This window comes from Suillus plorans (genome assembly GCF_016647745.1).
Source record: "Suillus plorans strain S12 chromosome Unknown HD556scaffold_122, whole genome shotgun sequence".
Lineage (NCBI taxonomy): Eukaryota > Fungi > Basidiomycota > Agaricomycetes > Boletales > Suillaceae > Suillus > Suillus plorans.
This window is the reverse complement of record NW_024537506.1, coordinates 59,970-84,027: the sequence shown is the minus strand read 5'-3', so window position 1 is coordinate 84,027 and position 24,058 is coordinate 59,970. Positions and strand designations below refer to the sequence as shown.

The 24,058-nt window shown below is 46.0% G+C and overlaps 9 protein-coding genes across 9 annotated transcripts; 5 read left to right on the top strand and 4 right to left on the bottom strand.

Moving 5' to 3' along the window:
- Window positions 1-2,082: 2,082 nt before the first annotated feature.
- HD556DRAFT_1451174 (glycoside hydrolase superfamily) lies at window positions 2,083-4,891 on the bottom strand (the record flags this gene model as incomplete). The annotated part of the gene is made up of 14 exons (XM_041307904.1): window positions 2,083-2,149; window positions 2,203-2,321; window positions 2,370-2,410; window positions 2,462-2,566; window positions 2,625-2,731; window positions 2,780-2,999; window positions 3,049-3,281; window positions 3,332-3,448; window positions 3,503-3,665; window positions 3,719-3,791; window positions 4,152-4,215; window positions 4,267-4,417; window positions 4,476-4,555; window positions 4,674-4,891. 14 exons carry the CDS (start codon window positions 4,889-4,891, stop codon window positions 2,083-2,085), a joined length of 1,758 nt encoding a protein of 585 aa, XP_041152497.1.
- Window positions 4,892-5,746: 855 nt separating this feature from the next.
- On the top strand, window positions 5,747-7,966 carry HD556DRAFT_1540252 (uncharacterized protein; the record flags this gene model as incomplete). The annotated part of the gene is made up of 17 exons (XM_041309739.1): window positions 5,747-5,973; window positions 6,132-6,222; window positions 6,332-6,392; window positions 6,445-6,453; window positions 6,484-6,528; window positions 6,696-6,702; window positions 6,731-6,784; window positions 6,834-6,854; window positions 6,910-6,921; window positions 6,968-6,983; window positions 7,044-7,238; window positions 7,288-7,347; window positions 7,401-7,428; window positions 7,475-7,532; window positions 7,567-7,609; window positions 7,665-7,785; window positions 7,838-7,966. Exons 1-17 carry the CDS (start codon window positions 5,871-5,873, stop codon window positions 7,964-7,966), a joined length of 1,053 nt encoding a protein of 350 aa, XP_041152496.1. The 5' UTR covers window positions 5,747-5,870.
- Window positions 7,967-13,485: 5,519 nt separating this feature from the next.
- On the top strand, window positions 13,486-14,173 carry HD556DRAFT_1314614 (uncharacterized protein; the record flags this gene model as incomplete). Its single annotated transcript, XM_041300967.1, has 5 exons — window positions 13,486-13,506; window positions 13,587-13,670; window positions 13,721-13,811; window positions 13,904-13,995; window positions 14,048-14,173. 5 exons carry the CDS (start codon window positions 13,486-13,488, stop codon window positions 14,171-14,173), a joined length of 414 nt encoding a protein of 137 aa, XP_041152495.1.
- A 1,453-nt stretch (window positions 14,174-15,626) lies between these two features.
- Window positions 15,627-15,845, bottom strand: HD556DRAFT_1206844 (uncharacterized protein; the record flags this gene model as incomplete). The annotated part of the gene is made up of 1 exon (XM_041296490.1): window positions 15,627-15,845. A coding segment is annotated over one exon (219 nt), but the record flags the coding sequence as incomplete, so codon positions are not given.
- A 636-nt stretch (window positions 15,846-16,481) lies between these two features.
- HD556DRAFT_1189123 (uncharacterized protein) lies at window positions 16,482-16,739 on the bottom strand (the record flags this gene model as incomplete). Its single annotated transcript, XM_041296129.1, has 1 exon — window positions 16,482-16,739. A coding segment is annotated over one exon (258 nt), but the record flags the coding sequence as incomplete, so codon positions are not given.
- A 519-nt stretch (window positions 16,740-17,258) lies between these two features.
- Window positions 17,259-19,198, top strand: HD556DRAFT_1451172 (uncharacterized protein; the record flags this gene model as incomplete). The annotated part of the gene is made up of 8 exons (XM_041307903.1): window positions 17,259-17,345; window positions 17,402-17,612; window positions 17,636-17,644; window positions 17,699-17,766; window positions 17,822-18,404; window positions 18,822-18,926; window positions 19,008-19,070; window positions 19,134-19,198. The coding sequence occupies 8 exons, from the start codon at window positions 17,259-17,261 to the stop codon at window positions 19,196-19,198; spliced, it is 1,191 nt and encodes a 396-aa protein (XP_041152492.1).
- A 2,108-nt stretch (window positions 19,199-21,306) lies between these two features.
- HD556DRAFT_1451171 (uncharacterized protein) lies at window positions 21,307-22,116 on the top strand (the record flags this gene model as incomplete). The annotated part of the gene is made up of 4 exons (XM_041307902.1): window positions 21,307-21,517; window positions 21,589-21,668; window positions 21,739-21,784; window positions 21,830-22,116. The coding sequence occupies 4 exons, from the start codon at window positions 21,307-21,309 to the stop codon at window positions 22,114-22,116; spliced, it is 624 nt and encodes a 207-aa protein (XP_041152491.1).
- A 23-nt stretch (window positions 22,117-22,139) lies between these two features.
- On the top strand, window positions 22,140-22,448 carry HD556DRAFT_1451170 (uncharacterized protein; the record flags this gene model as incomplete). Its single annotated transcript, XM_041307901.1, has 1 exon — window positions 22,140-22,448. The coding sequence occupies one exon, from the start codon at window positions 22,140-22,142 to the stop codon at window positions 22,446-22,448; it is 309 nt and encodes a 102-aa protein (XP_041152490.1).
- Window positions 22,449-22,551: 103 nt separating this feature from the next.
- Window positions 22,552-23,981, bottom strand: HD556DRAFT_1460947 (uncharacterized protein; the record flags this gene model as incomplete). Its single annotated transcript, XM_041308238.1, has 8 exons — window positions 22,552-22,701; window positions 22,752-22,818; window positions 22,870-22,935; window positions 23,012-23,048; window positions 23,097-23,225; window positions 23,286-23,453; window positions 23,511-23,650; window positions 23,710-23,981. 8 exons carry the CDS (start codon window positions 23,979-23,981, stop codon window positions 22,552-22,554), a joined length of 1,029 nt encoding a protein of 342 aa, XP_041152489.1.
- Window positions 23,982-24,058: the final 77 nt, after the last annotated feature.

Here is a 24,058-nt window from a genome sequence, read left to right as displayed (position 1 = left end):
TGGCATTTGGATGCTGTGCTGCAAACGTTTCCGGTCCTTTTGGAAATTTCATTATTGCTATTCGGCATTTCCCTCTCCGCGTACGTGTGGACGCAACAGCGGACCATCACATCCATCATCATTGCGACCACGGTGCTAGGCTGCCTGTTCCATTGGTGCACCCTCTTTGCATCCCTTTTATCCCCAGATTGTCCCTTCCAAACGCCAGCTACTTTCATATTTCGCATGACTGGTGCCTTCATGTGGGCAGCAAGCATGGTCATTAAAAAGAACGACAACGACCTACGCACACTGGGCGCAAGCCTTCGCTCTTGCCTCCGCGGCATCAGAGCATCCATCTCGAGACTCCTACAACGACTATTCAGTGTCAAGCCCTCCAGCGACATCGGAACAGAATCTGCCATATGCTGGGTTCTTGCAACATCCACAGATCCAGACGACATTACAAGCGCAGCATCACTCATTCCCACCATTACATGGCCACCGAATTCAGACATCGTGTCTTACTGTCAGCGGCTTCGAGATACATTTTTAGCCTGTTTCGACGCTGAAGGGCGACTCTGGCCCTCAACAGAAGATAGAGCGGTCGCCTGTGGGCGAGCTTTGAACCATTTGTGTCTGAGTGTTCTGCCAATTGGAGATGATTCCAATACCCGAACTGCTTCCCAGCAGTCGAGAATTTGGCATCCGTGGCGCAGCGTCATTCTTCCACGAAGCTTTGACCAGTGCAAGGCCTTTGCCTGCCAACTGTCAAGGTTCAAGTTGTCCGACCGGGAGAGGGGAAAATGTCGGGCAGACGCACGCACTGCATTGCGCATGATGATTGCTGCTGCTGGGGACGGATTCGTCCATCCAGATCACGACTCCATCATTTGGCGTGGTCAATTCACGTGGACCAACGATCGTCGTACAGCAGCTGATTTCGATTGGCTGGTCAACTACCTCGCGTCCTGCTCCCAGGATCCCACAGCAATGGGAGATGCTTTATTAGTGCTGAGCGCTATGAACGGACTTGGTACTCGAGAATCTGCTTACCTAAGCGCGCTCATATCTGCCATGGAATCATCCAGCCCTCGTCGCCTTCGCTACGCAGCTTTACGTGTTTCGGACTCTCGACTGGCACTCGCCGACCTTGATGCCATACAGGACGAGAATATACGCCAGAAACTCCTCACCGAATTTTCCCCTGCTCTTCTAACTTCCATTTGTCCTGTTCGTCCTGCTGATCGTCACGAAGATGACGAACTCGATGTCAACTTCAACTATTGGCGAGATGATGCTTACCTACGGCTCATCATGGCTCTTACTTCTAACACGGAGTGGTGTAAACGCCTAGTTACCGATCGACATATCGGACACTGCATTTACATCTTAAACAACCTCGAGGAGAACTCCGAGTCGCCCGCCCCCTTCCATCTCGCTGCAATATTCGGGCGAGTTCGTTCTTCGAATCCAGACGCGGCTGGAACTACATTTGAGGCAGTCACAGCTGACCAGTTCCCGTCCCTTGTCAAGTCAGCCTGGCAGGCTGCATTGGACTTGAAGCTTTATCATGAAGCCGAAAGCATCGCCGCTTTCCCGGCTATTATCAAGTGCGTGGAACAGAAAGATATTTCAGCAGCCGACACTAGGGAGATTCGCAAGCATGTCGGTCTAGTGATGGAGAAGCTGAAGAGGCGAAACAAGTATCCGGAAGTCACGTCTAGTATCCAGGATTATTATGCTACATTGACCAAGACTTAATTTTTCCATCAATTCGGGCTGGTACCAACTTACTGCAGTCCCTCGATAGATATTAACTTATAATTATTACGCGCACAAACCATGGCTATGGCTCTCGTTTGTTGATTCACCTACTATATTACAACACTTCATAAACGTACTTAGCATGTACTACCAACACAGTATCAGAAATGGTCCGAATTCAGGAAGGTATGGAACCTGCCCCGACGCACGTATCAAATGCGGGAAACATACGGTCCCACTCTACCATTGTCTGTGCCACGCATAACTCTTGAGAATCATGATATATATAAAAACAGCGTCTCTGGAGAAAAGGAACCGAAGAAGAATCAACAATCCTCATGAATTCTGAGCCATTGCCTGCGCGCCCTGCTGCAGGATTTGTTGAATGGCTGGGTTATTAGCACTATAACGTTCAGTGAGCCAGGGTGTCTATTAATGCCATAATGTAGCACGTACATGGAGTAACCATCGTTAGGCGAAGCAACTAGTGTTGCCCCTGATGCTGGGGAGTCGGTTGTGTCTAACTCGTCTAACTGGATGGTACTGCTTGTTTGGGTAACGCCGGTTGAGCCCCACTATAACGAGCGTCAATCAAATGCATCACAACGAAAGGAAGTATTGACCTGGTATTGCATGACGCCTGCTAATCCAGCGCTGTTGCCCACTGCAATAAAGTTCAGTATGATCGAACATTGTCACTTCTGTATTCACGCACTCTGCAAAAACGAGCTGTAACCTGATTCTTGGTCACTGTTATCGGCGTAGTCTGATGATGAGCTCTGTCGCTTGCTACCGGCAAAACCTGACCTCGCGGTGACCGCTGTAGAAACAAGAACATCAGTACATGGTCGTCGACCGTCGAACTACGACAATATTACCTGTATCGGGTGCATAAGGAGCATAAGTCATGTTGAAGGGGACGAAGTCGTTCAGATTGGATTGGGTAACTAGACCGAATCCATTGAGGACAACAGGCTTCCCAACGCTGGAAGAAACGTAAGTTAATAATCGGCTGGGCTAGACTTCAACCCACGCAGCAGCAGACTGAGCCGATTGCTGGATCCACGTAAGACTCGACTGGATCTTGTTTTGGACGAGGCTAAGGTTTGGATCATCGGGAGCGTACGAGTTCTGGTCGGGAAATACTTGGAAGGAACCGAAGCCTATGTTGGGGATGTTAAGGATGTCCTGGCTGTCGACGCCAGTTGAACCATCCGTCGTGGGGCCGATCGAGCTCGAGACTTCTCGCGTTGCTGAAAAATGATAAGAAACATTACATTTTGATGATATAGACCAAAATACCTGTAGATACCCAACGACCCCGTATCCTTACGCCGCCTTCCTTCAAGGTGCCTGCACGCTTGGCGGTTGCCCTGTTTTGGTGTCTCGACTCAGCGCGCTGCCTTATGATCTGCTCTTTTGTCAAAGGAGTGACTTTGTTGCGCTTCTTGCCAGGTGCGGGAGAGGGCGTAGGCGAAGCTGTTGGTGTAATGGGATACAACTTCGGACAATCTGTGCATTGAAATCCAGATGTTCTACGGAAAATTAGAACCACGACCCTAAAGCGGTATTGTATGATACTTACCCAGCAGAGACAATGTGGTTGGAATCAATGGACGCGATGAATGCAGCCATCTCAGCGTGCCACTGTGTGATTGTTTGTGTTGTGCATGTTGGACTAGTGGGCAAGGTCCCGTTGCATCTGATACATGATGAGGGACATGTTCCAAGGCAGTAGATACGTAGCATGATTTACCTAGCGTCGTTCGCAAGCTCCCAGCTAAATACAGCAGGGCTGTTGAGATAGCGTAATACGATCTGCTGGGTGTAATTCTGGAAGGCGGTCAATATTTCGTTGTTCGTGTAGAATGCGTCGTGGTTCTGAAGTCCGAACTGGTTGACATATAGATCCATACCACCTGAAAGAATGTCGATTTGCCCAAGATTAATATCAAATGCAGTGCTGACTTACCAGTCGTTTGAAAGAGTATTACGCGGCGGAGAAGTGACAGACGCAAGTACATCGGGTAATGCAGTGCTTGTTGCTGTCGAGTTAACAAATGGATACCAGTTATTCGTTAGTGACATTATGACGTAAAGCCCTTATTGTTCTGCCATTTGAATCACTGTATCAAGTTTCTGTAGTCCATTTGGTCCGTCGTTAATTGTGGTAGTACCGTTCTGTACCAACTGAAACCACGTTCCACTCTCAGGAATGGTGTCCACATCTGTTGATCAGGACGCTGAATCGCAAACCTAGGTAGAAAGACGATGAACGAACCGTTAAATGCCCAAACCCTATGCTATATATATTGCCCGTCTACAGGCCTACAAACGCCTGAACAGAGATATAGTAATTCTCCAACGGAGATCTCGAATGTGTTGAGGAGTTCTCCGTGACACACCATGGGACCCAGTTCAAACGAAGCATACACGCTGACCCGAACTTTAGAAGATGGCTCGCACGGCCTAGAATCTTTCTCGATATCTGCAAGACAGACGGAGTCAAAAACAACTTACAGAAGAATATGCTCATGCCATTCGACGACGGTCTGGTCTATGTTTGTAGATTTATTGCTTGTCCGGTATTCAGCACCGTCAGCCCTGACCACCACAAGGAAGCCGGCGGGGATCCGTCGGAGACCAAGAGTGAGATCGGTTGCGCGAATGGCTTGAAAGTCGTTAATATGTGCTACACTGATATTGATATCACCAAGGATATCACACACCAGTAATGACAACTTGATGCACTCCACTGAGGTGTATCTCTCCTGGGTCCTGGGCGTGTTCTGCGTAGCTTAGTTCCTCACTAAACAACACGCACATTGTTAAGCATTTAGATTATCGGTGCTTCATATGCTGACTTGTCCTTTTTTGCCTGAAAACGCGAGATTAAGTGCATACATGTGCTATACAACACGACTTACCATCGTGGACATTCTGAACTCTTCGTATTGTTGTTATTATCGTCGCCTAACGACTTGCGCTTACAGTTTCTCCCTTTCAAGGGTTCAGTGCTGGAAGCAGATTTCTCTGCTGAAGGATTTGGGGAAGTCCTGCGCGATGACGCCGAAGAAAAGTCTAAATCAGAGTCTGATTCTGATGAGCTTGAAGACTCAAAGGTGACAGGCCGACGACGGGCCATAATGATGGCTGAGGGATGATTTCAGACTGACGCTGGAGAGTAAGATGTGTGCTGGAGGTCACGAAACACTGCAACACCTGTAAAGTCCTGAAGAATTATAAAGGAGGGAACTATAGCATACACGCCGTTCAGCGCCGATGAATCAACAAGACAGAAATGACTCGCAGAATATGCTTAAATATTGTCATGTGTTCAATTTCAGTGACGAAAACAACTGAGCACACTGCACAGCAGACTCCAAACCAGTCGGCGGTGTGTAGAGAGCCTTATCCTAGTGTACAAATACAACCATACAAAGTTTTTCCGACATAATTCCGACATTTTGTTGGGCTCTAACACACCTAGCCGACTGGCACAACTTGCTGTGGCGCAAGATTGATAGAGCCGAGTTGAGCTGCCAGGTACATGGAGTGAATCCGAATGAAGTTTCGACGAGCTTCTTGAGATCATCCAAGGTGGGGACTTCATATCGCAAAGCCGACATGACACTACTAGTGCAAAGAATGACGCATATTGACACATATCTCAAAAGAATTAATATTAATATTCGTAACCGCCGGAGGATTGTGATTTTACGGTGAGACAAACAGAACATAATCTTGCGCCACAGCAAGTTGTGCTAGAGCCCAACAAAAAGTCGGTAAAAGCTCGGAGAAATAATATGTGGTTGTATTTGGTTCACGGCTATTATAGGATTATGGCTCGCTAACACACCGCCGACTGGTTTGGAGTCTGGGTAAATGGTTTTTTTTTCCAATTTGACCAGAGCAGTATCAGTAGCCCGCGCTTACATAATACCTCCACATAGCGCTGAATACAACCCTGTTTGGTCTGCTATGCTATCTCGGTCCCGAGTTGCACTAATTATGCGAACGAATATATTAGTTACACTTCACAATATAATTTACCGGCCGCGTCGAAATCATGATTCACTCATTCATGCATATTTCTCTCCTCAATCTGCGGCTCACTACCCATAATGAGTGACCCTGGCTCCCCCTCTCCCGCTGAAGTAGAGAATCTCGTGGTTCTTTTCGTGGGTTTTGCGTTTGCCACTTTCTTATACGGCTTGATGTTCTTTCGTGAGTATTTGCTGGTCTCGTCAACTTTCTCTCATGTCGTTGCAGAGATGTACATATATTTTTCTCAATACTCGAATGATTATACATGGACAAAGATCTTGGTATAGTTTTCTTCCCTATCTGTCGTGTACCCGTCTCACATTTCCACTTTCTTGCAGGTTGGGACACTATTGTAATGCATCCTGGCTTTAAACTTGAACTATATCTTACACACATCCAGTGTCCTGGATACCACTTCAACTGGCCTAGGTGCGACCACTTTCAAACGTGTCTTTTTGTCTTCCTGACTTAGATTCATAGTATCTAACTTGTAGGAGCTTTGTCTCCATTCACTCCAATCCCTAACATATCTGATTAGGCTATATCACTATCTGATAAAAATGTTCGACGTGACAATGGATATCCTGTATGCAACACCATAAGTGTCAGTTCGTCAAATATGTTATGGACCTTTGCAACCATGCTTTCAGGACTTTTTGCGTAAGTGAATTTGACGCATGGTTGCCTTAGCCGCTTCTCATTGTCTGCCGTATCAAGATACAATATCTCCTTTTGGTGAGTCTTCTATACTCAACGGTGGCTTCCGGCGTGCTAACAGCATTACTCCAGGTCATTCTCACTCCAATCACGCAGTTGTAAGGCAACAATCATAGATAGAACATGCTACATCTCTTACTCCCCCTTAGATTTTTCGCTAGTTGACTTTATACTGGTGAGCCAAGTTTGTTTGTGAGTTTCATTTTCTCATTGTTCGTAGTTTGCGGTGGTCCTACGAGTATCACTTCGAGATTCGTTGGCACGGTAGTGGTATGTGTTTTATAACCATACTCAGTCACTTCTGCTGACCACGCCGCAGCTCTTCTGTGCCTTCATCGCCTTTGGTTAGTATTCTTTCCTGCGTGTATAAACCTTGCCTGACGTGATTTTCGATCACAGTTTTCGGCTTAAGTTAGTTTGTATGATATTCAATCGATTTTCATTGACGAAAGTGCAGCTTCAGTAGGGCAATTGTAAGTGGATATTCTAATAACAATCTTGGATACCGTCGCTGATTCTCGTTTGTTTCTCAGCTTCCAGCAAAGGCAGTTGTCCACATTCGCTTCGCCCTCTATGGCAGTGAGTGTTTTGGTTCATCAAGAGGATTCTTACCTGGAATTGCAGATTATCGCTGGAATCAGCCAAGGCTTCGCATCAATCACGAACATCATCATTTTTATTGCGATGCGTTGGTCATTGCGTCCAGCACGTTATCCGGACATGCTCCAGTCGGTGCTTCGTATCATAAGCAAGCAACTGCTGACGCATTGTTTTTAGGCCCGAGGGGGTGGTTGAAAACCTCGTTGTACTGTTTGTTGGCCGTGGCCTGGGACTCGCGTAGGTTTACTCCGCGTCTGTTGTTATAGCCTAATCATGTTTCCATTGGTCAGCATCATTCAGCTGGCGTATCTTGGCACGGTACGTGGATGCTTCGTAAGCATACATTTATGACTCATCTGTTTAGTTTGTTGCATCACCAGGAAAACCATATTGGATAGCGATCCAGATGGTGACCCCCAGGAGTGAGTTTTTGTCACCCACTCACCTCGCATATAGGCTCATGGCAGATCGTAGTCTACGCTAATATTGTCTTGGGACTGTAAGTCATTCACCTCACAGCTCATCGGACACCGTGTTCCTATTTTTTTTCTCAGCTTGACCACCCGGGAAGTCAAACACGGCGTCGGTCTCAACGAAGAAGACACCTTGTCTGATCGACACGATTCCCAAAACGATGCTTTCCAAGGCTCGCTCCGCTTCCGCGGCAGAAAAGCAGTGAGTTCACATGCCTCGAGACCCAGCTAACATCAAGCTAACGTACCATCAGACGCAGCAGTCATCGAGCTTTTCGCAACAAGGGGAGAACAGCAGGAGTACCGAAATTTATATGGTCAAAACAGAAATAGGTTTCAACTTTCAAAACTTTTTTCTCTTCTCGGGCTGGTACATATGTTAGAAGGATCTCCAAGGATTAATATGAGCTCGGAATGAAAGAAAACGGCGGTTGGGATCTGGAGATAATGTCGAAATACTGAATTTTCCACCCCTCCAACAAACATCAACAATGTCGACCTCTAGAGAGTCTGGGACCATCTTCAATCGATTTCTACACCTTAAAAACACTGGAACCACCATTTTCAGTATCAGCTTTGGGCAAAACCTGAGTGTAGTCAGATATATGGAGTAGGAGGGGGGAGGAGGACCTTCTGTATCTCAAGAACCTGATTTTTCCTGACAAATCGGGCTCTACCATCTTGTTCAGGGACATTAAGAGTACTCCAGAAAAATACTTCTAGAGTACAAGCAAGTCATGGGAAGCCTAGAAAAATCGATCTTTGAGGGGGATACCATAAAAACTCGCATATGTTGATCAGGATGGGCTCAAACCACTCTGGGACCATTTCCAATCGATTTATATGAATGGAAAACAGTAGGAACATTCTTTTATATACCGGTATTTACATAATATCAATATATATGAGTTTGGGGGGGAGGGGGACCTTGCATATCTCAACAGCCTGATTTTTCCTGACAAAACTAGCTTTACCATCGTCTTCAGACGCATCAATAACCCCCAGGAAACATACTTTTGCAGTCCTGGCAAGACATGGGAAGCCTAGAAAAATCGATCTTTGAGGGGGGGTAGTTATGACCACGTCCAGGTCAGCTTCAGGCAACAAAAACGGCAGTCCAGGTTTTTCCCACGGTCCCCCTAAAGTGGCCACATGGTGGCACTCCACGCCCTCCCTCCATGATTGATAACATGCATGCCCCTCTCCTTTTCCTAGTGGCACTGCATGCCCCCTCCTTCTTCTCGCCAAAATATATGGTGGCACTCTCAGACCGCCACCATGGGCACATCCCTCACTCCCCCCCACACTCTCATAATTATGATAACATGCATGCCCCTGGGTGACACTCTCAGACCGCCACCATGGGCAAGCCCTCCCCCCCCCCACTGTACAGTGGCCCCCCAGCAAAAAAAATGGTGGCACTCTCAGACCGCCACCATGCATGCCCTCTCCTTCTTATCTTCTCCATTAGTGGCACTCTTAGACTGCCGCCCATGGCATGCCCCTTCACCCTCCATGTATGCTCCCCCCCCTCTCATAAATTGCCACCATGAAATGCATATCCCTGCTAACCAAAAGGAGCCCTGCCCTCAACGCACTTCTGCAGTGGCACCCAAACAAAGACCCTACTCACAGCGGCACTCTAAGACTACCATAAATATGTAAGAATGAAAATAAGGGGCAAGAACCCCCTCCCCCTCAAAAAAAAAACTGCATACACAGTGGCACTCTGGGACTGCCATGATAATACAAAATGGCAAAACATTAATTCTCTTCATGCATGCCTCTCAACACACAAAAAACCTCACACATAAGTGGCTCGCCCCTAAAAAAAATTACCCTGCCTGCAGCAGCACTCTGAGACTGCCATGATGCAAACCCAGTTGAGAAAAATAAGGTAAACAATAAGGGGCGAGCAAAAAAAAATATCCTGCCTACACAGTGGCACTCTGAGACTGCCATGATGCAGGGTAAAACATCACGATACAGTGACATCACCACATAATGATGACAAAACAAAGACAAAGATAAGTGTACAAATATCAACCCTCTTCTGCAGTAAACAACGACCCTATCCACAGCAGCACTCTTGGACTGCCACAATACAGGGTAAAAATAGCACAAAAAAATACCCCTGCCCCACAGCGGCACTCTTGGACTGCCATTAAAGTGAACATCCACCTCTACTGTCGGGAAATTAACAGGAAATTGAACTGCTACCCTCAAACCAAAGAAGCCAAATGTTGTATTGCTAAGCTTGCCCCCACACTAGCCAATGACAGTGCAGCTTATATATATATATAAAAAGGAACCCCATGCACTGCGGCACTCTTGGAAAAAAAATTACCCTGCCTGCTGTGGCACTCTGAGACTGCCTCAATGTAAATCTAGTGAGAAAATAAAGTAAACTTTTGTGACTCAAAACCTATCATATAGTGGTACTAATCAGACTGCCTTCATACTGTTCCCCCCCCCAGTGGCACTCTTAGACCCTCCCTCTTTTGGCCTTCATGTCCGCAGTGGCGCTCTCAGACTGCTGCCATAAACATAAGGGGATGAGCACAAAAAAAACTCAACAAATAAGTGGCTCGCCCAAAAAAATTACCCTGCTCTGCAGCGGCACTCTGAGACTGCCATGATTGCAAACCTAGTTGAAAAAAATAAGTAAACTTCTGTTGGTCAAAATGATCTTGCTCCCATGGCAGCACTCTTGGACTGCCGCAATGTGGGCAGCCTGTTCTTGCTGTCATCTGCTCTTCTGCAGTGACACTATAATACATGCCTCTCAACCGAAAAAAGAGCCTGCTCACAGCAGCACTATAAGACTGCCATAATATGTAAACATGAAAATAAGTGGCAAGAACCCCCCCCCCCCCTCCAAAAAAAAAAAAAAAAAAAACCACAGCAGCACTGTCGGACTGCCACACAAAAACCTCACACATAAATGACTCACCCCTAAAAAATTACCCTGCCTGCAGCGGCACTCTGAGACTGCCATAATGCAAACCCAGTTGAGAAAAATAAGGTACACAATAAGGGGTGAGCAAAAAATAATATCCTGCCCACACAGTGGGACTCTGGGCACACTTGGCCTGCCACAATACAGGTTAAAAATTAGCACAAGAAATTACCCCTCCCCACAGAGGCACTCTTGGACTGCCATTAAAGTGAACATCCACCTTTTCCCTACAGTGGCAAATACTCCTGCCAAAATGGCCGATTGGCTTTTTCAGAATGCCAAGAAAATGTTTACCCTGCTCTCTGCAGCAAAGTCAAAATAAAGGGCGAGCCATCCTCACACAGTGTTACTCTGGGACTACCATAATACAAAGACAAAGATAAGGGGTCAGTAAAAATGAGACTGCCCATAGTGGCACTAAAATGATTAACAGTTAGAAAAAGTGTGGTAACTCGTTGCAAATACTCCTGCCAAAATGGCCAATTTGCTTGTTCAGAATAAAGTTAACAGGCGACTCACAATAAAGACATTATAAGGAATAGATGGACCGGCTAGCGCAGCGGCCACGCTATGATGGAGCCCCTTCAGTGACAAATTCCGTATTATACGGGCCACCCGACCTACATAATATCCCGTATGAGACGGGCCAGCGGATTATGGGCCCATGTTGTGTATATTCTCGATGATGACGGATGGGCCGGGACACATATTATTTCCGATGGAGACGGGTGGGCCCATGTATGCCAATGATATATATATCCTTGATGTTGACGGATGGGCCGGGGGAATATGATCATTCATGGAGATGGGTGGGCCCATCAGGGTAATATGTAGAGTAGGATATTATAGACAGCTGGGCTGAAGAGAGATGTAAGGCAAATATTGTTATATAGACGGGTGGGCCGACGGGGGTGTATTACATAGATGGGTGGGCCGAGGTAGGGGAATATTACATAGATGGGTGGGCTGACGCGGGGTGTATTACATATACAGGTGGGCGGACATAAAAAGTATTACATATACGGGTGGGCTGACGAAAGGGATATCAAATAGACGGGTGGGCTGAGGGTGTGATAAAATATTTATTACATAGACAGGTGGGCCGAGGTGGGGTATAATTATATAGACAGGTGGGCCGACGTAGTATGTATTATATAGACGGGTGGGCCAACGTGGGGGATAATACATAGATGGGTGGGCTGACGTGGGGGAATTGTACGTAGATGGGTACATATATGGGTGAGCCTAGATACATATAAATGTCAAATTTTCAGTGCAAAACCCCAAACCAGGATTTACCAACCCCCGAAACCCGAAATTGTGGACTGCTGGGTGTCGGGTTTTGGGGTTCGGGGGTCCCGGAACTCGGAACTCGGTATGTGAGACAAAAATATATTTCATACACGGGTAAGTCAATGTGTCTGTCAATCAACTCGATTGTAAAGTATATTTTATTGATCTCCCCAAATTTCCTAAGTTCCGAGTTCCGAGTTCCGGGACCCCCGAACCCCAAAACCCGGCAGTCCACAATTTCGAGGTTCGGGAGTTGGTAAAATGTGTATGGACAGATGAAAGGTTGATTTAAACATTTTTGAAAGATGTCCCATATGAAATGTCAAGTCCCAAGTTTTGATTTCCGGGTTTCGGGACTCCAGGTGTCGGGACTTCGGGCTTCGGGACTCGGGACTTATGACAGTCACATGCAAATTCAGCTGACGAACCTAAATGTGTGACACTTTGTATTCACGCAATTTCAAGACATATTACTGTACTAGTACATGCTAATGCTCCTCAAATGCACCATATTGTTTGTTTGCGACATGTCTGCGCTTGTCCCTTCCCAATGGAATGGGTTCACCATCTGAAGCTGGATTGCTGTGAGAAAACATGAGTAATTGGTAGCTAAGACACAAACTGTGCGACACACACCTATAAATGAGCCAAAATCGAGCTGAGTATTGCCAACCTGAATGGCAGACTTCAAGCCAACACAGAACTAGTGCAAATCCTTGCAAATCTAGAGGCATCGCTGGAGCCAACGCCGCCGTGGTCGACAACTCAACGAACCTATTTTAGGTTGTGTCACACGTCACAACAGCCAACGAACATGCTACAAATGATTACATAATGTGGGAGTGAATTTCCCACGAACCTAAGGTCGAAATTATACAGTACCTCACCATTGCACTCAAAGACCACCATCATGGTATCTCCCCCCTCCTCTTCTTGGAAAGATGCAGCTGTATTATCAGGCTATTTATGGTATTGCTGACTTGATAGATAAGCACATCAATACTTAATAGAAAAATGTGGACATTCACAGGAGGGGCTTTGGTTATGTTTGAGCAGGGATTGGTGTTGGAAACTCACTTTAACATGCACTATGAGGGTAGGAGTGCCTCATTTATTTTCCACATGGATAAGGGCTTTGATAAGTGGAAGGAGGGGTGTAACGGCTGGGCCACAAATGAATACTTTCATTGAGAAGTTTGGCAGTGATCAAATAGCGATGCTTTTATGCTCTTGATAATTCAGTCAGCCTGATCATCTACTTTGTGCTTTATGCTTTTACCAATTCCTCAGTACTAGTACTACTGCTACTTGGCATTCCTTCCTTTCACTTCTTGACCGCAGCTTTGGCCACACATTCAACCAGTTCCCTCTGCTATCACATTGAGTTCATCTGTTGAGTTTTAGCGTGATCCTAAAAATGTTGTTCTGATTTTGCAATCTCACCTAGAGCGTCACCAAAGAATGGAGATGGCGCATCCCATTGTATCCGCACAATGGCAAGCGCTTGGGCGGTGCCTTATTCAAGGTACTGGATCGAGTTGGTATTGCTCATAAGCTTGGGCATGTTACGTGCGACAATGCGAGCAACAATAGCACTATGCTACAAGAGTTTTCACAGCTGTATGAGACGAGGTACAGGAAGGAATTCCCATGGCAGTCATGCAAGATAAAGTACGTCTATTTACATTTAATTTTAATAGCAGAATCATTGACTATCTTGATAGTTGCCTAGCACATGTCATTAATCTCAGAACACAGACCCTCATAAGTACAAACTGGACACATCTCAGAATGATCAGGATGAGGTTGGCCTCATCTGCAGTATTTGCGTCAAGGTACTATGGCCATCTCATCCCTGATATTGTTGACGAATTTCCACATTCAGGAACGTTCATCCGCCAAGCGGAAAGAAATATACAAGACCATTCAAACCAAGGCTGGTGTGTCTTCGCCAACACAGCTGCTACAACAAGAGGGTGTGTTTTTCTGGTTATTTCATCCAAATTTTTTGTTTTTAGTTGTGCATCATAGCATGTCGACACATTTGTCTATGAGATGGGTCACCAAGAATGTAATCTAACCAAACGCTCCAAAATTGATCGTATGCAACTGTCACCTGTGGAATGGACACGAGCAGGGCAATTTACAGACCTCCTTTTGGTGCGTTCAGTGAAATTGATTTTTGATTGTCAGCCTAACCTGTTTCTCTTAGTATGCTGATGTTGCTCAGCAAGCCTTCTCTTCAGATCACGGATCAACCCTTCATCTTGCTATTCCAGCACTGGAGACTCTTCACAGATCATGGATGTCACAAGCGGAAAGATCTAAATATAGTTGATTTGCTAATGCACTCAAGGCAGTGTCCAACAAGTTAGACGAGTACTACGACAGGACGACACTCCAGCTTATATAGTTGCTATGTGTTTGTTATTATATGTTTTTGTTGGTTGGCCCGCTCTGACATTTGCAAGTGTAGTACTGGATCCAACAATGAAAATGGTGTACTTCAAAAAGCACTGGCCATCGAGTTTGCTCAATGATGTCCTTGCGTGTGCAGAGAAAGTGGTACATCATTCACTGTATACTAATTACTTTCTTAGCCCTAACAATCCTGAAGTTCGAGGCGCACTATTCTGAGTTGAATCGAAATATTTTGTCACCTCGCAAAAGCAAGGTCGGCAGAAAGTGATTCTGAAGACGACGGTGAGGCAGATATAGGTGAATCTACTGCTGACCCATTGAAACCATGGAGGGTCGAGTTTTTGGGGTATATTGAGACTATTGAAGCAGCTCTACCAGCTGGGATGAGCACCATACGATGGTGGGGGGTAAGTAGCTTTGCTTGGATTAAATGACAATCACTGACGGTCATTTTTATTTAGATTAATGCCGAGCGATATCCAGTCTGGGCCTCGCTTGCCCTTCTATGCTGCGAGGCCGGTCCATCATCTCTTATAGAGGTTGAAGCTGATGACTCTGTGTCTGTCTGCCGAGCACCGAGTGTTCTAATAGTCGTTTGCAATGTCACCTGTGCCTCCTCAATTGTCAATCCCTCTGCCAGCCATGTTGCAACACCTCATTGCCGGATAGGACCTGGCGGTGCCCTTGTTCCGCTAATAGACGTATTTCCTGCTGCTTTCTCGTCGGCACTGTGGTTGGATGAGATCAGACTTGCTATACATGGATTACACATACCTTTCTGTAGTTGTACTTCATAAATATCCATTGCCATTGGATCACAGTGGTGCTGCTGGTGCACCACTTTCTCTTGGGCTTCCCATTCCCAGACTTTCACAGGATTGGCGGTGAAGGGTACAACAATTCAGATGGTGAGTCTGAACAATGTTGGGTCTTGCAGAACCTAGCTGCTATTCGACCCTAAAGGGTTTCTGGACCAGGCTCAAGGCTCAGAGAAGAGGAAATATGATAGAAACTTGCTGATCTCTCAGACTCATAGTAATACTGGTGAAAAGGTAACTTGATTATGTAAGCTAAGGTGCAAACATAACTATAGGTAAAACAGTCTCTACAAGCCCAGCCAGAAATGTATCCCTACAGCGGTCTCATCAAGCTTTTCAAACACCAGTTTACTGTCGGCAGTCCCCCTGACCACCTTGTTGTACTTCTTGCACAGCGACTTGCCTGCATGGCCTATTATGAGTTGTTCCAATATATAGGAAGGAGAATGCACTCATTCTGATCATTTTCATGAAATTGCAATCATTCATTTGATAGTCCAAGCATTCCTTGCGGTGCGGAGTTCCCATTCCACGGGTGGCCAGCAAGATAATATTCAATGGCACCCATAATGTCTCCATGATTTCACCATCAATCCACCCAGCGCCCTCGATGAAATTTGATGCATATCTCACAAAGCAACTGTCTTGATGGCCATGGACATGCCACAGTCCAATGCCGGGGATAATATTCAGTTCTTTAGAGATCTCCAGGATTGGACTCTCAGTGATGCGGTCCTTTAGATGCTTGTGGTACTGACAATTGACATCGTAAAATGTCAACACACAGCGGAGTCCATTGGCGTTGATTTTTAATGCCTCGATAATTCATGTTCATCTGTCTGAATCATGTTGGATATGGCATACATTCGCCGACAGGCAAAGTGACGTTAATGCCTGGCTGGGGACACGCCAGACAAAACAGAGTTAAATCGCCGGGTTTGACTTCTTTTTCAGCACATAACACACACAAGAGTCCAGCAATGGTGCTTCTCTTTAATACTCTGAAATGCAAAGACATTAATATGTGTTACAGGTAATCTTGCACTTAATATCGCAGGCGCAATATACACGATCACATTATTGGGGACGCATGACAAAGCTATGGGCAATTTACTTGAAAGCATGTGAGTTATCGGCGCATGCCTTTGATGCCCTTCATGGACTTGGCATTGTAATGAGCCATAAGTGGGCAGCCAATGCATATGGTTCATTGTTGAGCCGTGCTATGGAGGAGGTCAGGGAAGATATTCAGTGCTTGCCATGGGTAATCTCACATGACAATGTCAACATACCGATGTGTGTGTTTTCCCAGTGCTTGCACAATAAGAGCCACTTTATGAGTGGTTGTGCAGCTACAGTATGAGTCCTCCCTGCTGATGCTATGTTGCCTGCTGCTGTGAGTGACCATACTTGATGTAGATGTTGATTGTACAAGTTGCCATTCACTGCTACAGCCATAAGATTTATGTCTCGGAATTTTTCGGCCTGGTCTGCCTCAAGAGCATCAAGTGGGGATATGATGAGTACATGTTTGTTTGGTTGTGCAAGTAATGGGAGCACGAAAGGCATTGTCTTGCCAGTGCCGGTACCAGCAATGACTGAACAGTCGAGACCTAACAGAAGTGCCTCAGACACTTCTAGCTGCCATGTATAGGGAACCTTGCCTCCTGTCCGCTATTCAAGTTCTCCAACAATTATCGCACACGTCACAACAGAATCGTACTTGTGTGCCTTAACAGCGCCATCACGTGCTTCTTGCAGAATTCTGAGGGATCTTGCAACTGGGCATCAGCAATCAGGTCAACATCATCAACTTCCGCATTTATTGTCTTCTGAAGACTCATTGACATGATACACATCAAATAATGGTAAGCTTTATGAAATTGAAGGGTCTTACTGCTCACTAACAAGGTCACCGGTGTAACAATAGGTTTGTCATGATAATAATGACATTGAACAGTCACTGACATGTGTACTCATTATGCGTTTCTTATGACACGGCCCTATCTTGGCAGGGATCCATGATGATACCACACGTGGATCACCAAAGAAGACACCATCCGAACTCTTGGGAGGAAGTACTCCATCACACATTGCCTTTGGGTTAACGTCAAGATCTTCCCATTGTGTACTTGTCCAGACATCAATCTTAACAGCAAGGAATGCTGGATAAGCGGAGTGTCGATGGAGGATGGTGTAAAGGCTGAACTATTCCAGTTCATTCCCCCAGAAGAGCATGAATTGATGAATTATCAGAGTTTCGGCTCTCAGGTATGTTGTGCCTGTCCTGTCAATGTATTCTCATGTTCTGATCTGAATCTCCTTAGTTCGGGAGGGGCGTCAGTAATGCTCATTCCGAAATGGCTTCAGATGTCAAGGTGTGTGCTGGTGCCATCTTCAGTCTGAGCGTGAACATCTTCATATGGGGCTACAAACGACACAAAGACCCTGGATGTCGTGCGCTTTTACTGAGTCCCCATGGTGACTATATGAAATTTGTGCCAGTGTTCTTTCCTACATCCAAAAAGCTGGTACCAAGTGAGATGCTCAAATCAGTGAAGCTGGTGCAAGTACGTTGTTCCTCCTTTTCCTGTTGTACAGGCTAATAAACCCTCAAATGGTAGGTGTTGAAAGTATCGCTCTTCGGCAAATCATCACTGGCTGCCACAGGTGCTGCATCTTCGAGGACAAAGTAAGTTATTTTTGAGTTATCGTTACAACTACAACTCATTATTCTCAAATATCAGGCAATATCCCTACTTTCCGGTGACGCAGAACTGACTGAGATTGGGGAGACTACTAAGATACCATATCGCAAATACCACAACTTCTTCCGTCAATGCCTACTGACTGGAGGCTCCTGGGCACATCAGGTTTTCTTATTCTTCAACAACGCTCTCTTCTCAACTTCATCCTCTGTCCCTCCTCCTGCCAATGACAATGAACCAGGCCACATATATGAAGAAGAGTTCGAGCGTGCCATGGAACAGGAGCTCAAAGGCCTGGTCTTCAATGCAGATGTCGTTGGTCTGCTATTACCAAACCCATGGACCATTCATATCCCACACGATTCACTACTTTCAGACTCTGAAGATGAGGCTCATCCCAAATTATCCTCCCACAGCTCCCACTATTGTAGCCCCACCTGTTCCAGCTCCTTCAGAGTCTATATCTACCATGATGGGGGCCTTAATCTGGGGCCTCAAGATGCCCATGTTGAAATTGAACATTTAGGTCCCATGGAAATTGACAATGCATGCCCCAAACCAAAACCAAAACCAAAGCCCCGACGCAAAGCCCAGACAGCTGATAATCTTGTCATTGGCGAAGGTTTCACTGTGGATTCCACTCTTTCAGTTGTTGGGAGCATCAACACTCAGACTACACGAAGGTCTGGCCGAAAGGCCAAATAGTATGCTCATCTGACATCATGGTCATTCCACCTACATTGTTTTCAATGCATTGATTTGCCTTATCATTACCTTTTTTTCAAGGGCATTTCTGTCATGCTCGTCCACCAGCAGCCAGGCCTCAAAAGATTTGAGACTTGGTTGCCAATGCTGGCAACTTTCAGTTCTTTTGCTTGTCGCTCTCAGACTCTACTTAGTTAATAGTTCTTATAGAATTTGCTGTCATGCATTAGACTTTGATTCAAATCGCAAGTTGTTTCCTATTATGGAAAGACGATGCAAGGCCAAACAAAGGTTGAACTTCATCTTCCCTTCAACTTCTAACTTCTTTCAACAGACCTTATCATCCTTAACCACACCATCCTTGACCTCATTGAACACGCAGAAAAAGAATGGGATGCCAAACTCACATGCACTAGTAAAACGCTTCCCGAAGCAGTTGGTGAGTACCACCATTGACAGCAGATTCTGTCTTAGTGACAGTCTGAATCTGCCTTGGACTTCCCTTAGATTCTCTCCTCAGCACCAACATCATATGGTTGGCTCTCATTGATAGACTCATTGACAGACTCTGGACCAGATGCAGGTAAGTCTTATTAATAACAGTCCGATACTGTCACTAATAGCTTCATTTTTTTTCAATTAACAGTCACTGTTGTCAATGGCCATCACTGCCAGCCAGAACCCACCACACCAATGTGCCAACAACATTAGGCATTAAATATTCGACCATCACTCCCATCAACAATCCTCAGCACATCAAGACCATCATCATTGTCGACTCGTTGAGGCAGGCAGTTGCTTACCATCAAATGATTCTCCTTCATTTTCCCCCTCGACAATGTCTACCACCACCATAACCGCAAACTTCTCCTTGAGCATACCACCAAGACACTGCCGCAGCCACTTGTGGACACTGGACTCTCATTCCTGGACCGTTGAATTAGTGCCACCATCCCACCATCATAATGTGCGTATCTGCACATATTAGTCAAACTCCATTGACATTCTCTGGCTGCAGGGGGTATTACTTTTTGCTTTGACTCAGGGCACCCTCTGAGTGTTTGTCTGTCCCATCGACTCATTCTGCATGAAAGCACCTCGTCAAAGGCATATTTGTAGTGGTATTAGTGATACGTATCTAGAAAATCAACTTTTGTAACCACTGTATTTTGATGGATTTCAATTTGACACATTTAAATTGCCTTACAATGGACCCAATGAACTTTGTATCCTTGAAATGGAATTAGATGACTTTCAATTGTCTTGCAATTGAGACTTGGGCTGTCTCAAAATTTGACCCTTGCATTGGAATGGCCTTGGGACGGTCTTGGAAGACCACCCCTGAGGCTTCCAAGCAACTTCCATGATTTTTGGGTTGTCTTGCAACTGGACCGCAATGCCGCTGCTAAATTGAGGCCTTCCATGCCCTTTTAATATATTTCAACCAAAATTAGAATTTTCCGACATTGTACTGCCGCCGTTGAATCATAGTGCATTGGCAGAGGACAGTTCCCAAAGGATCAACATGGTGGATAGAGGAAATAACCTGTTGTTGCTGTATCTGCAAGCCCAACTGTCGCAAATGGCCAGTAAAATAGCGAACCCCAGAATTTGGCTTCATCTGACCAAATTCTCACACAGCTTGATCCAGGTCTGCATCTGAGATCAGGCTATACTTATAGCTAACATTGTTCTGCTTCAAGTAGGAGTGCAAGGTATTATGATGGATGCCCATAACTCATGCTAGTTTGGTTTGTTGTAGATGATGACCAGGATCACACAAATTCAATTTCAGGGGGGCACACTTTTATTTCGGAGGAGCACAAATAATATCTGTGCAGATTCAGCAGCATACATATGCAGTCCAAAATGGGCTGTTGCACAAGACTTGACAGTCTACACAGCTGCTCCAGCTGCATTTACCACTGGTTCAAAGGTGAACACTGGTTGTGGCACCCACAGCCCATTTGGGAGAGATCTCACAAAGGACAAAGGTGTGCACTCTGACGATCATCATTGCATTGTACTCATTTTACATAACACACACTGTAGATAGTAGTTTCAATGAAAATCACTGCAAAATGTGCTGATGCTGAATGTTTCAGAGTAAATTCCACTGAAATTGCATGCAGTTAATTTCATTAGAGCGCTGATTCTGAATTTCAGTGAAATATTTACTGAAACCACATGCAGTTAATTTCATTGGAGTGCTGATTCTGATGTTCAGTGGAAAATCCACTGAATCAGGATTCAGCACCAAGGAGTTCTGAACTAGCACTAGGTACTGGTGAGTCAAAGTATCGATCAATCTGCCCAATTGTGCTTACAAATATTGCATTTTATACATACACTTACATGACTCCAAGTGAAATAGTAAATATATTAGATAAAGTTGTATATCATTCTATTATGATGTTAAGCTATATAGTGTAGTAATAAGTAAATGGAGTAGTGGTATTGTATAGTGATAATTGAAAGAGATGACTTGATGGAATTTCGCATTTTTATATAATATTGCTTTTTGATATATTAGTATTATTGTTGGTATATATATATATGGCCTCATGGCTTAGCAGTAGCAATGCTGTACCTAAAATTGACCAAAGCCTTTGGTTCAATTCCTGCCAATTGACAAATGGTCATTATCAATGTGAACGGATGTGATGGCACTATTGGGTAGTCTCATTTTTGCCGTCTCCTTCTAGAAATTCAGCGCATCATTTCAGAGTGTGCTTTCAGAGTAAAAACCACAATTTCAGCACCCTAATTTCAGTACATAATGCTCTGAGTTTCAGACCATTATTAAATGATTTCGCCCAATGAATTTCACTGGAACTACTATCTACAGTGTATACATTAATGCTTCAACCGGTGCTTCTCTCAAGCTCACCACCTTCAAACCCATCGGTCATGTCTGGACAATGGTTGCAGGTGGAGGTGCATCTATTGTCCACAGCGACTCTATCGCAGCAGCAGATTTTGCACACAAACTCGCTAACTATGGTGAGTACTCTGGTGCCCCAAGCGAGGGTCAGACGTTTGAATATGACAATTCGTATGTATCTCATCACTTCCATTACATCTCACTAATCCACATCTAGTCGACCTGCTCACGCGCCCACCTCCCTGCCCTGATGGCAAGATCTTCATCGTTGGTGGTGGTATTGCAAATTTTACCAATGTAGCTGCAACCTCAGGAGGCATCATTCGCGCACTCACATCCTACAAAACTCAACTCATCGCACACAAAGCCAGTTCCCAACTGGCAAGAAGGTCTCAAAGTCATGTGTCTGCTCGGTGAGTCCATCCCATGTATAAATTGACAGTGACACTAACACACAGGCGAGTCCCTCGGTGTCCCCATCCACGTCTTCGGCCCTGGCACCCACATCACTAAAATCATGCCCCTCGCCCTCAGTCTCAAATCCACAACAAGCATGAAAGCACCCACAAGTGTCCTCGCCACCGCACCTGGCTCCCCCAAGATCTCACCCGCAACCCCCGAGCACGGGGCCAACGACGTCGGAACCATTCACGCAGAGGGCGAACGCACCCGGCCCAATGACGTCGTCGTCTGCTTCGATTCGCTCGATCACCAAAGGCTCCAGGCCCGCATACAGACTCCTTGACGAAGTAACCCGCAGCTTTGTCTATGGCCATCCAGGGCATGTTGGACTTTGATTACAGCTGTAAACGCGCGCGCGCCCCTGTGGCCGCTATGATTTACCCCTATAGTGGACACCACGTCCAGAAATTCTACTGGGGTACATGCGAGACCCTTCTTCCCGTATACACCTCTGAAGAGGCCGTGAAGAAGCGCCCCTACGTCAATGTCGTCGTTAACTTTGCGTCGAGTAGTGTTTATAGCAGTACGATGAAGCGTTTGGGGTATGAGAGTATCAAGGCCATCGCGTCGATCACCGAAGGCGTGCCAGAACACCAGGCGAGGGAGATTCTGTGAAAGGCAAAGGAGAAGGGCATGTTGATAATCGGGCCTGCCACTGTTGGAGGGATCAAGCCTGGTTGCTTCAGGATCAGCAATTCCGGAGGGTGCGTTCGCTCCGTTATGCTTGACTCGCACTGACTTGAACGGGAGACGGGATTGAGCCCCACTCGCGCACCAGCTTCGTGAACATGCCGTATGGTCCACGCTTCTCCACTTTGCGGAAACGACCAAAGACTGATAGTTCATCATACCTCACGCCCACGTCCACCTATTGAGCGATCAGCACCATTGAGAGAACACTTTCGAGTGAATATTCACCTCATCCGCTTGGACATACGCCTCTGAAATTGGCTCTAGCTCAGCGGTAGGTATAGCGGTCAAAAAACTGCAGAATATCAGGGAAAAGCGCCGATCCTAATAACCCTGCTGTACTAACTCGTTCAAGATAGTAATTTCAAACGCATCCCGAGCGTAGGCAATGAACTTCTTGAGATCAGTCTTACTGATGCCCCCAATAGGATTGATATCAGCTGGTATTAATGTTAGTTCAGTTGGCATTTCTTTCGAGATAGGCTGACCTGCTGAACGACGTATTTTGTGAAATAGCCGCGGAGACTGAACCCTAAGTCAGTCAATTGTCACTATTCCGGCCGGTCAACATACGGATGTTCTGTAGTGCCAAATTCTCCGCACCGGATCCGCCATGGGCTCTGAACTGAGGTCGCATACCAGTAACGAACGCGAACAGGTCACGGACAGAGGTGACAAGGGCGTCCGAGTCCATGTTCAAGTCTATACGGTAACTGGATTTATTTTTAGTCGAGCGTCTCGAGGACTGAAGTGTACGCATACCTTCTGAGAGGTCCTTGGCCCTCTTTCTCGTTTCTGCGCTAGAGTTCTTGGCGCCCATGTAACGCGTGTGGAAGATCTTGATGCAGAACTCATGCAGGTCCAAAGGTGTATAAACCGAGTCTTCCGGCTCTCCGACCATTCGTCTTGCATCAAGAATGACTTGCCTGTCTGATTGAAGCGATCACGTTAGCCAAAACACCAAATCTAGCAGATGAATAACAGTACCTCCCTTGCGTGCAGCTTCAGCCACGAGGTGGCACATGGAATATACTATCACAGCTGTAGCGCAGGAATAAATACCTCCGCTGAGAAGGACACGTATCCCCGTATACGGGAGCGCCTGAGGTAGTCCCAGAGCCAGCAAGCTGGACCAAGTCTGTAGAGATCATTAGTATTTGGATTTACCCACAGATAATAGGCCTACGCTATCCGTTCCTCTGGAGCATGAAACCTTGCCCCAGAAAGCTTGGCCCGGATACCCAGGGCCATCGCCCCATCTGTATCGCCAAACTTTCCACTTGAAAGTGCAAATGGCACTTCAATCCGATGAAAAGCCTCAGAACGGGCAGCCTGGAACGCGCGGCTGCGGGATGTGCGATGTGAGCGCACGTCCTCGATATCGATCGTAGCTGTGACGACTTCAACATCGTCCAAGGAGAACTGTGTGGAACCTTGAGCGACGATGTGGCCATTCATAGCGATCATGGCACAACCATCATAATACAGCCGATCACCGTCGCAGCCTTTTTTGATTGGCATAAAGATAGACGCCA